Source organism: Sinocyclocheilus rhinocerous, unplaced genomic scaffold (genome assembly GCF_001515625.1).
Source record: "Sinocyclocheilus rhinocerous isolate Xijiao unplaced genomic scaffold, SAMN03320098_v1.1 scaffold256, whole genome shotgun sequence".
Classification (NCBI taxonomy): domain Eukaryota; kingdom Metazoa; phylum Chordata; class Actinopteri; order Cypriniformes; family Cyprinidae; genus Sinocyclocheilus; species Sinocyclocheilus rhinocerous.
In genome coordinates, this window is record NW_015632036.1 from 438986 (window position 1) to 451403 (window position 12418).

General features: G+C 37.0%; 1 protein-coding gene, 1 long non-coding RNA gene and 1 pseudogene across 2 annotated transcripts; 1 reads left to right on the forward strand and 2 right to left on the reverse strand.

The window, feature by feature from the left end:
- The window catches only part of LOC107742142 (neutrophil cytosol factor 2-like), a 5009-nt pseudogene extending 4395 nt beyond the window's left edge, over window positions 1-614 (forward strand).
- Window positions 615-2806: 2192 nt separating this feature from the next.
- LOC107742152 (regulator of G-protein signaling 9-binding protein B-like) lies at window positions 2807-6442 on the reverse strand. Its single transcript, XM_016555048.1, has 3 exons — window positions 5999-6442; window positions 3880-4186; window positions 2807-3391 (listed from the first exon to the last, which is right to left on the reverse strand). Exons 1-3 carry the CDS (start codon window positions 6086-6088, stop codon window positions 3024-3026), a joined length of 765 nt encoding a protein of 254 aa, XP_016410534.1. The 5' UTR covers window positions 6089-6442; the 3' UTR covers window positions 2807-3023.
- A 4325-nt stretch (window positions 6443-10767) lies between these two features.
- LOC107742153 (uncharacterized) lies at window positions 10768-11803 on the reverse strand. Its single transcript, XR_001640284.1, has 4 exons — window positions 11673-11803; window positions 11294-11347; window positions 11025-11066; window positions 10768-10865 (listed from the first exon to the last, which is right to left on the reverse strand). It is a non-coding gene; the product is annotated as an uncharacterized LOC107742153 (long non-coding RNA).
- Window positions 11804-12418: the final 615 nt, after the last annotated feature.

The following is a 12418-nucleotide window of genomic DNA, read 5'->3' on the forward strand; positions in this document are numbered from 1 at the left end:
ATAATGCTAAAGAGCTAACCTTAACTGGACATTCCACAACGCAATTTCAAAAATAAACTACAACAAAGCAATTAACAACTTTATTAATGTTAATGTTACTGGCAACTGTACAAATAAAGCATATTTTAAAAGTATTCTTACCGAGTTCAGTCTTCTTCAACCTGGCCGGCCGCGGCTTCTCCACTCTGAGGAGGATTTCTGAGACGGCACCGGTAAAAAACAAAAAAAAAGCGCGTTCGGATCGCTTATCCGCGCCGTGTCCATAATGAGTCCGCTAACTGACAGTGCGCTGTCCGGAGGCGGGGCATATTCTGGGCGCGAATGACCGAACAGTCTGACAGTACAGCGGAGCTGCCGATTTGAGGGCGGATCCCCGGAGTCTGTTGCTATCAGGGACATTATTAAGAAATGTCACACGTGACCTCTTATAGATTGAACCATTAAATGAAAATGATGATATACCAGCTCCACCAAGAAGAGCACCACCTAGTAGACCAGTGGGTACAGAAGGCATGAAGACTGTGAATGCAGAGGTTCAGTATTCCCTACATAATCATGAGTCACACCCAGATAGCAAAAATCATCTGGGCCAGATCTGGCCCAGACCCATCTGAAGTTCTGGTCCAGATCCGTACAACGGACTCGGGCCGGTGTCTTTTGGCACAACGGGCCAATACCGGCACGGATCCGTTTTTCCGGATCTGGACCAGAACTGGGTCAGCTCTGGACCAGATGCGGATTCCTTTATGGTGATTTGGCCCAAATGTGGGCCGGATCTGGTCCAGTACCATGCCCGATCTGGTCCAGCACCATGCCGGATCTGGTCCAGCTCATTTTGTGTGTGTATATATATATATATATATATATATATGCCTACACACACACACACACAAATAAGTTCCGGTTTTAAAACAGATCTGGCGCGAAGTCAGCTGCTGTCTGGGTAATGATTAGTCATTATTCCGCTAAATCCATTTCTAATCGCAGAGATTAGATGTATATGGTGTGCAGACCTCATTCTGCCGAAAATAAGCACTTGCGTGTATATAAAGTATAAAATCTGTGAAGGACTTCAAATTGTTGCGGGATCGCGGCGGTACGGGACCTGATGTGACCGCATGATTTAGCTTTTCTCCTCTGTATTTGTCCCCTAAAGTCATTACATTAGACACAACTTTTGAAATTCCTGGAATAATTCAGAAGAACTGTATATAACTGGAACCGTAACACATTGTGTGTCTTTTTTTCACCACAATAAGAACTGTAAAGGTTTCCAAACTTATCTCCTTTCTCTGTGACAGATACGACCATCTCTGTCAAACTTCCACAGAGCGTGTAAACAATGACGTTTCACGTAGCCTACACATTAATACAAAACGTACTTACGTTCTGAACGTAGGCACATAAAGTTTATCTAAATTGTATACAGGGATTTTCCAAGTACAAAATAGTGCATCAAATGATTAAGAATTAAGTATTTTTATTGTTCAACAAATGGTAAGTGAAAAGAGGTGCTTCAGAACATGTTTATAGTCAACCTCAGGAGGTCAAACGAAATATTGTTTACACTGTTACCAAAATATGGGATACCTCTACAGCGTAACCCCCTGATTGTGTGTGATTTTACAACTTTCTAGCAATAAACATGGAAATTGACAGAAACAGACTGACTCTAAATTTCAGTCTGATGTTGCCTGACAAGATCTTATGACACATATAGTAAACGGGTTCTAACAGTTTATTTTAAAAATATTATTTATTTAATTATTTAATTTATTTCCTTTTACAAAATATAATATTCATGAGATATTTGAAAGTGAAGATATTACAGTGCATGAAGGAAAACAAAAGGATTATCAACATTGTCTCAAAATATTCTGTAAATGAACATTGGAATAATCTATTTCAAATGTCTTTGAAAAAGCAGCCTTCATACCGAGGTAATTACAATATATATATTTTTTCTGTAAACTTTTTATTAATTATATTTTATTATCAGTTTACTCCTACTTGTTTATAATTAGTAACAGAGTATTAATACCAGTTAACGCTGACTAACATTTTAAAACAAACAATTCTATTGTTTCTGGCTTTTGTAACAGGTTTCGAAACCTGTTACAAAACTACATAATTAAACATAATTAAAAGCCACAATAGATAAAAACATGTGCATAACATATTAAAGCCCTATGTGCAGGGCCGTTTCTAGCCAATATGACACCCTAGGCGAAATCCCTATTGCCCCCCCCCAAATTATATATATATATATATATATATAATTTGGGGGGGGGCAATAGGGATTTCGCCTAGGGTGTCATATTGGCTAGAAACGGCCCTGCACATAGGGCTTTAATATGTTATGCACATGTTTTTATCTATTGTGGCTTGCCACTCTTTATCACAACCCTGCTAAAAGTGCCAGTACGTGCGCTCATTGGCGCCCCTTCAGCTGGTGGCGCCCTAGGCGACCGCCTAGCTCGCCTATGCCTAGAAACGGCCCTGCCTATGTGTTTCTGTTGGTGGTGTTTTGAGAAGACAGTACACATTTGCTAGGTAATAGTTAAAGGATTAAATGTTGTGTCAGTGTTGATACTGATACTATATTCACTCAAAAATGAAAAAAAAAAAAAAAATGATGAGCAAAGTTCTGAAGGTACAATATGATGAACCAGCCTATGAACAGTAAACCGATCTTGTGTTTATGTGCAGCATCCTGATAGTACCGGTACATCAGTAAATCAGAAAGTAAATCAGATTTTACTACCTTTTTTTTTTACTATTTTACTACGGTACTTTCAATTTAGCATTAGAGCGAAGATTCATTTATCTTGCTTTACTTTGCTATAAATGATCACACACTCAAAATTATTGGCAAAGTTTTTTTGATTTGTAAAAAGTCACAGGCTCTGTTGAGATCAAAAGTAAGGAACTGTTACAAAGTACACAGACTGTTGATGTTTGGCTGAACACAGCTGAAGAGACCTTGGAAAAAGAAAAACCTACACAACACAAGTGATAAGACTTCAGACCAGGAACACCACACACACTGATAGCACCACGGCAAAGATTGCCACACCACACAGCATCATTGCTGCAAACATCTGGCTGCGACTGCAAAAGCCTTGAGCTGCCTCTTCGTCGATGGACAGCAGCGCTAGTGAAGCGCTGTCAGTGCTGACGGGGTCAGCATACTGAGGACCCAGTGCCTCCACTGTCCAGCGCAGCACATTGACCTTCAGCTCCATGTCCTCCAGTGTACGGTCCACCTGTGCAATCTCTTGCTCCAGCTGACTCTGCTCCTGACCCTCCATGCTGGATGTCTGGGTACCGCCACCTGCCTCCTGCAGGTCAGGCAGGCTCAAAGCCCGTGCTGCCAACTCTGTTGTCCCCCCTGCTTAAGCAAACACTTGTATCAGGCTTATTACAGGGCTGTGACAATTAACGTGCAGTCACAATTACGGTTACTCTGCGAAATCCAGTCATTCTAAGAGACCTTAATCAGAGTAGCTCCATTATTAATGTTTCAAGGGAATGAAAACGAGGCTTAGGGACAGAAGTACAGTGCGTTCAATGGATTGTGCTGTTGTTTAACAACATACCGATTGTTCAGCTGGCGAAATGCCTTTCAGAAAAAAAAAACTTTGAGTAGACAAAAACTCCATAAGACAAAAAGTTGTATAGCTCTAAGCCATTGTAAAGACTGAATAATGGACAATGGACACTTGACAATGGTTTTCAAGCCAAATTTCGCTGAAATTTTGTTAATATGACAGCACATTCACATTTAGTAAGTTTGAGGAATATACAGAAGTTACTTTGTCACTAGCTACTAAATAATTAGTAATCTGTTATGAAACTCCTACAGTTATGCATGCTTACCCTGTATGCCTGTTTGCACCATGGCACTGTTACTGGCCAAGGAAAAGTGCTTGACCATGGTGAAAACCTTGCACATGTCTGCATGTAAGAGCTCCAGACAAGAGGAGAATGCCACCCATAGCAGCTCTGTTTCCTTCCTCTCAGCCTCCGGTAATGTTTTATCCCTCAGTCGAGCTGTCAGGTGGTTTCGGCAGGACAGCGCTAGTGTCTGGGCTCGCTCTCGTGTTTGCCGAAGATCACGTCTTAGGCTGGAGTTGTCCGTGCATCCACCAATACAAGAGGCCAAGTGCCGATAACATGCCACCACCTGAGTCAGATCAGAACAACCATGGTGTTATGAACTTTAACTTTATATATAAAATAATATATCAATCAATATATTCATTATCTAGACTGATCTCGTATTAATAAACAGAAAAGTTTTGATGGCACAATAGGATTTCATTCAGAATAACATGTCATACATCAGCCAAACTGTTCTGAGTGCAGTTATTAATAATGATATGTTACAAACGCCTGTAATACAATACATCACTGACCCAGGTCCATCCCAAGTTCTAGAGCACAAGGAAAGTGTTTTACTTGACATATATTAGGCCTTCTTTTAGAACAAACAATACTGCTTGTGGTGGAAAAAAAACCCTTTCCAATTCTAGAAGGAGGAAAAAGGATATATCTAGGAGTTTTTGGTAGAAATCTAAAATTCTATATAAATAAGTATCGCTTTTTATTTCTCCTCTTTCCTACTACTTGTTTCACTTCTGTTTCAGTTTTTTTTATAACCATTTCTTACTATGTGTCAGTAAGTTGTTGTTATTTTAGCATATGTGTTTGGCTCAGTGTTATTTTTTTTAGGATTACTGATAAACTAATGTAGTTTGATTTGTATTAGTTATCTATTTTAGTTTTAGTTACAGTTGTAGTCATGTTGTCATTTTATCTGTTTGGTTCTTTAAATCCAATCCAAATCCACATTTTCCATGTGTATATATACTACACTACCAATCAAAAGTTTGGGGTTGGTTAGATTTTTTAATCAAAAGACGTCTCTTATGCTCACCAAGGCTGCATTTATTTGATAAAAAATACAGTAAAAAGAGTAATATTGTCAAATATTATAAAAATTATTACTTTTTATAAGTTTCTATTTGAATGTGGGCAATTTTAAAATTTCATTTATTCCTGTGATGGCAAAGCTGAATTTTCAGCAACCATTACTCCAGTCTTCAGTGTCACATGATCTTTTTATGTTATAAAATCACATATATCATTGGTTTTATAAGTTAAGATAACTGTTCAAGTTATCAAACATCATAGACTAAGGATTAGTTTTGAGTGACAAATATTACTTATAATCTGCTTGTCATAAGATGGCTATTTCAGGATAAGCTTTGGAAACTTTTGGGACCTTGGTTCAGTACATGCTGTCTATGGCCATTTGGATAATGCTGCTCATTTTTAAAAAAATGTTTTAACTGTATGTGAGTATGAATCAATGCTAAAGTGTGAGTATGAATGTGAGTATGAATCAATGCTGAAGTGAGTATGTATCAATGCTCAAAATAAGTAGGTGAACAGAGTAAACAGGTAATTTTGCTGGGATAGTCAGAGTATTGACATGCCTCCACTGGCTCACACTGAAGATAATCAAGCAGTGGAGCGTGGATCATCCCTACTCAGAGATAGTGCCTTTTCACCCTAAGGCTTGAGGAACCTTTATAAGATGCTTTCATGTTCAGCCTGAAAATAAGGAGAAATGAGGAGACGCGCATGCTTCGACATCTTTGATCTAAACCTCAATAAGTTTTTCATCACGTCTTAAATACGATGGAAAATAAATGACAAATGATTTTCTGCATTTTATATCTAATTGATGAACTCCTCTCATTTTTTTATCATAATATTTAGCATTAGACCACACAAGAGAAAATATGTGACAACATATAATATTCAGGGAAAGATTTAAATTATATTATATTTTTGTATAAAATCCAGTCTGTTATCAAAAAATTAATGAATGGTGCCCTGATTATTAGAAAAGATATCACCACAAAACTCTCAGAAAAGGAGGTTTGTTTAGAGGAACGATCAGTTACTGGATCATGTAATATCAACTCACCTTGATAAGGGAGTCCACCATTGCTTTTCCCTCTTGCAGTGGCTGTGCTGAAGTTCCATCGTCAGCGACCTTGTTGTTGCACAGTGGCATTGGGTTATGTTTTCAAAGGTAACAAAGGTGAATCCCTGTTGCAAAAGCTACCATCCACCCCCAAACTCAACAACACTTATACACCCTTTGTCTTAGCTGGAGTAAACTACGGTCCATATTTGAGCTGCCAGTCCTCTCTGAACCTGTGAAAGTTTAATGTATCAATTTTCACCTACAAGAATAAAGATAGGTTAGGATAGGTCAAGGTTACAAAAGGTTCAAAGGTTTCCAAAAAAGAATATAAAAAACAGAGAGGTGCGGAGGATTGTGATGTCAAATTCGAGAGTGATAATCCGAGCGATTGACCCCTTTGCACTGAAGCGGTGTGGTTAAACTCATTACTTGCTGCAGAGAAGTGCGGAGATGCTGGGGCCTGAGAATACGTCACTACCTCCTCCAGGACCCCCCTCTTCTTCTTCCATCACTCGCTCTCTCTTTCTTTCTATCTCCTTTCTCTTTGTGTGTGTGTGTGTGTGTGTGTGTGTGTGCCTGAATGACAGGCCAGGCCCTGAGGGGCAGGTTGTGGTCCAGTGTTTGCTGCAGTCAACCAACATGTCCATGGTGACATTGCTTATTTGTTACAAGCTTACACAAAATTAACTGTAATACATAAAATCTAAAGTTTCAATCTAAACATATACAATAAAAATATAAAAACCGTATGCAAGGATTAGTCAGGCAATTGTTAGTCTCCTCTGTCTCAGGTCAAATTAGATTAGGGGCATGTTAAAATAATCCCTGAAATATATCTGCTGGATTGGTCTGGTTATCCCATCTTAACCACGATCGTACAAACCATACAGGTGCAAATCCTTTTTTGACTAAGAAATGGGATATAATTTTGGACAGTATATTAAGTAATTTGACAAGAAATACAAACATATGAATGTGAGATGAAATAGGCCTAAATTATCAACAGACTCTTGGTTTTGTGATTTCTCCTTTCACAGCGCCTATAGGCTTAGGGTTTAAACCTCTACCCAAGAGATTATAGATCAGATTCTCTTGGCATTTAACATTGGTAGTTTTGTAGGCTTGTTGGCTACTTCATGTAGTTTTCATATTATGTTATTTAAGAACAAATAATCAGCGGATTATCACAGTTTGAGATGATTAGAGTTAGAGATGTGATTTCAAATTAGTTTTAACCCAGGAACATCTTTCCCAGTGGACAGTTAATTAAATTATTTTGACATGATCACCAAATAATGAAAATCAAACCTTTGATAAGCATGCATAGGCTAATAAAATTGCTACTTGGTAAACAATTGCAATTCTCTATTTTTGATATACTGTACTATAATAATAGCTTACTCTCAATGTTATATCATTCATTGTGAAGCATAGCACAGTCATGAGTTGGGTTTCTTTTTTCTTGTACATTTACACAGGCGCATCTTTTGCATATGATGTTACATATTGTACACTGTAAAAAATCAATTGTTGAGAAAACTTACAAAAATAAGGCAGCTTGATGCAGTAAGACTTTTGAGTTCTCTTAACAATAGATTTTAGCTCTGCTCAGTAAAAATGTAAATTTGTTTGTTCATGCAATGCTGATTGTCTTATTTTCCTAATAGATATATTATTGTCCCAGCAACTGGAAATAACAATTACTGTCTTTAGAGTAATTTATTTTTTTCTGTTACCTGGATGAAAAAAAATGCATAAAAGTCGTCATCTCATTATCTGTTTACAAATGATAAATGTTAATAGGCAACTTAGTCTAATAAGTAGACAACTTTGTTTTTGCTTGTATAACAACTTACAAGACTAAGATACCCAGAAAAAGGGCACAAGAGTGTGAACATACTCTAGGCCTCAAAACTAGACACACTAACCTTAAGAATGGTGACAGCCAACAAATGTTAAAAAGATGAGCTCTTTACATCACAGTACAACAAATAACTAACAATAATGATAAAACAACAACAGAAAATTTTAAATGAAGTCAGCAAACAGCAAAACAATAATCCTATAACAGTAACTGCATAATTTATTCATGCTGCAATGCATGCTGGGAACTCACAAAGCAGATGCTGGTATAATTCAGAACTCATTGTTCCATCAATGACGGCAAGCCGTCCTGGACCAGATACAGCAAAACAGGCCCAAACCATGATACTACCACAACCAGTGGCGTAGCAAGTCAGCCCCGGGCCCATATGCAAAAAAAATTTGTATGGGCCACCCATCGCAATAAGCTTTGTGCTTTGTTACTTATATTAAAACAGCCTTCTGTGTCAGCCTTCTGTCAACTTTATAATAAAATACTACAAACAATAGGCCTAAATGTGTTTTCACGCTTCTAAATTTGTAGTGAGATAACTAGCCTATATTCGTCTCAGTTCAAGCAGCATGTGAATCAATTATATTTTCCTCTTTAATATTTGCAGCACGAAATAAACATGAATAAATATTTGAATACATGTTGAAAAAATCAGAACAATTTAATACAAACTAATGTTTCATGAAATCGATCAATTAGAGTTTCAAAAACGTCAATAAGCCTACCTGTTATTGCTGTTTTTTATGTTAAATGTGAAGAATGACAGGTTGGATGCCATAGACTTTTTATTTAATTTAATTTAAATTTATTTATTTTATTTTATTATTTTTTTGGCGGAGTATAGGTGGAATTCTGACATTAACGTCACGCAATAGGCCTATAGCCTGATTTTATTTTCATAATTATTCTTAAAATATTATGACGTTAATCTTATTTTTCAACATGATACTAAAATGCCACCATAGGCTATTTGTACTGCATGCAAACACAATCTTGGCACAGAAGCCCAAAAAACAAATAATTTATTTAATACACGAGTTTCACAATTTGAGTTGAATTACTGAAATAAATGAACTTTTCCACGACATTCTAATTTATTGAGATGCACCTGTATGTGCTCAACTCAGCCCGCCATGGCCGCTTGGTTGTTACTTTAAAAAAACCAATTTGAATTTAGCAAACATAAAATGTTCCAAACATATTTCTAAATTAACTTAAAGAAAATAAATATAACCACTTTGCCATTAAAAATCTAAACTGGACTAGCCTATTTGCTGCAACAGCAGCTGTGTAAAGGGGAAGAAAGAGAGAGAGAGAAAAAAAAAAGACATGGGCTCAGGTCAGACTCAGGCAGAGAATATTCTGATGTCGGAAGGGCCGGCCCGTGCAGGGCTCTATTCATTCCCTCGTTTCAATTAAAGGTTCCCCCTCGGCTCGGCGGGCCCACAATATGCCCGGGCCCATATGCACCTGCATACAAGACACTACGCCTCTGACCACCACCATGTTTCACAGATGGGATAAGGTTCTTATGCTGGAATGCAGTGTTTTCTTTCTCCAAACATAACGCTGCTCATTTAAACCAAAAACCACAAAACATTTCTCCAGTATTCCTCTGGCTTGTCCACATGATCTTTAGCAAACTGCAGATGGGCAGCAATGTTCTTTTTGGAGATCAGTGGCTTTCTTCTTGCGACTCTGCCATGGACACCATGGTTGTTCTGTTCAGTGTTCTCCTGATGATGGACTCATACACATTAACATTAGCCAATGTGAGAAAGGCATTTAGTTACTTAGAAGTTAGCCTGCAGTCCTTTGAAACCTAGTGGACTTTTACACTTCTTGCTTTTAGAGTGATCTTTGTTGGTGGACCACTCCTGGGGAGGGTAACAGTGGTCTTGAATTTCCTCCATTTGTACACAATCTGTCTGACTGTGGATTGGTGGAGTCCAAACTCTTTAGAGATGACTTTGAAACCTTTTCTAGCCTGATGAACAACATCAACTCTTTTTCTGAGGTCCTCAGAGATCTCATTTGTTTGTGCCATGATACACTTCCACAAACATGACCAAACTTTGATAGATCCCTGTTCTTTAAATAAAACAGGGCACACACTGACACCTGATATCACTGATTGAAAACACCTCTGAACAGATGGACTAATTTTCACCTTCAAATTAACGGCTAATCCTAGAGATTCACATACTTTTGCCACTCACAGATATGTAATATTGGATCATTTTCCTGAATATAAAATGACAAAGTATATATTTTCATCTCATTTGTTTGATTGGGTTCTCTTTGTCAACTTTCAGGACTTGCATTATATTTATGCAGCAATATAGACAATTCTAAAGGGTTCACAAACTTTCAAGCAGCGCTGTATATATATATAGCTTAAAAACTAACTAAAGTTTACTTTTTTTCACTAAAGTTTGCTGAGGTTAGAATAACTGAGCAAAGGACAAAAACCCAAGACCTCATGACTCCATCTAGTGGCTGACGGCCTGCAGACTGAGAGCCCTCCTTGGTTTACATGTTATTTTACTAAAGGCTGCACACAAGAGGGCCCTCATGCGTTATTTGACAAACCACAAGCAGCTATGGCTATAACACACATATGTAAATCATTTAAAGTAATAGTTAGCATTGTGTTATCATTTACTCACCCCCATGTATGTGGTTGTGTGAATATAAACATCAAACTACCTCATTCTGTGTTCCATGCAAACAATAACAGTATACGGTTGGGAACGACACCAGTGTGAATAAATGATGACCAAAAAAACTCATATAACTTCATAAATGACATAAACTTTCCCTGAGAACCCTACAAGCCCTAGATAAAATTGTATTGCGTACATGATAGATTCATGAGTAGTTATGAGAAATGAAGGCACTGAACAGTACCTCTGCAAGGTTCGGCGCAATGGTCTTTTCCAGAATACTTTCTTGGGTTGTATTTGTATTTAAGGTATGGTTAGTCATCTGTTGTGGATAAAAATCAGAAGATATATAAAAGAACATAAATTTAATCTGAAAGCTTTTAAAGTTCTTTATCTCACTAGAGGAGAGATTTACAGCATGATATATAATATGACCATGGCTTCTAATATTACTCCATTTTAAAGCAAAAATGGCACTCACCTGCTCGTAATTACTTCCATTAACAGGACCTTCAGGACCTTGCTGTAGATATTAATGAGTAGATTAAAAATGTGGTTTATTCTCTTAAATAGCAGCTATGCTAGCATAATTGTTAAAAGTTATGATGTCTCCATCATGAATTAATACAAAAGTATTTTTGGGAATGTTCATACTTTTGTCATTTCACACTGCATTTATGAACACTTTGTCTTGGACACAAAAGTGTTATTGCTTGTTTTAAATTTAGACGTTTAAAGGCAGCTATTTACCTGAGACGGTTTGTATAATAGAAATATGCCTTCATTTATTAGGGCTGGTGATGTCTGTGGAAAGATCAGGTAGTATTATTAAAAACAACACTAAAAGTGATAGTGAACAATATAAAAAATTCAATTCTGATACATTTTGTAGATATACAATTAGATATACAGCTAAACCAATTCTGAATAGTACAGTGGACATAGGCTAAATAACAAATATGATCAGGGACTTTATTTTCATCATCAGTCATTCATCAATAATTCTAAATATACATACATCTCAGACCAGAAATACATACACTATGTTAGTAACTGTTTTTCAATAACCGCAACACTGAAGCTGTCAGGAGTGTCTGATTGATGCTATTGGAGAAATATTTTTACATACCTTATGCACTAAGAGTGTTACCAAACAGGCACACAGAACACAGATGAACACTTTCGTTTCCATTCTCAGTGTCTCTGTATTATTGAGTTGGAGGTTTTGTAGCTGAGAGGTTTAGAAGTGTTTTTTTTGTATATGCCAGAGCTTGTTGCTTTCAACAGGGAGGAGCCATGAACAAACTGATGGTCATTCAACTGTTGGATCAATAGCTTTTTTTTTGGTAACCAAGTCTCTCAAAATGTCAAACCAAAAATTGACTCAAAAATAAACCCCTAGAATGTGATTTCATTCGCTTCAATCTTTTATCCATCAATGTTCCAGTTAGTGCTGAAACATTTTTGATTAAAGGGGTCATATGATGTTGCTAAAAAGAACATTATTTTGTGTATTTGGTGTAATGAAATGTGTTTATGCGGTTTAAGGTTAAAAAAATACATTATTTTCCACATACTGTACATTATTGTTTCTCCTCTATGCTCCGCCTTTCTGAAACGCGTCGATTTTTACAATGCTCATCGGTCTAAAAAAACGAGGTGTGCTGTGATTGGCCAGCTATCCAGTGCGTTGTGATTGGCCGAATATATACATATTCATACTTATAATATAGCTACAGTAATATTTATCATGTCCATAATATTGATGCAGCAAGAAAGACTTTTCTGAGATTTTGGGGATATGGTTCGCTGAAAGTAATTTGTTAATACATTCACACTTTTAAATTTCCTTAATATTTTGAGTCAAGAGATATA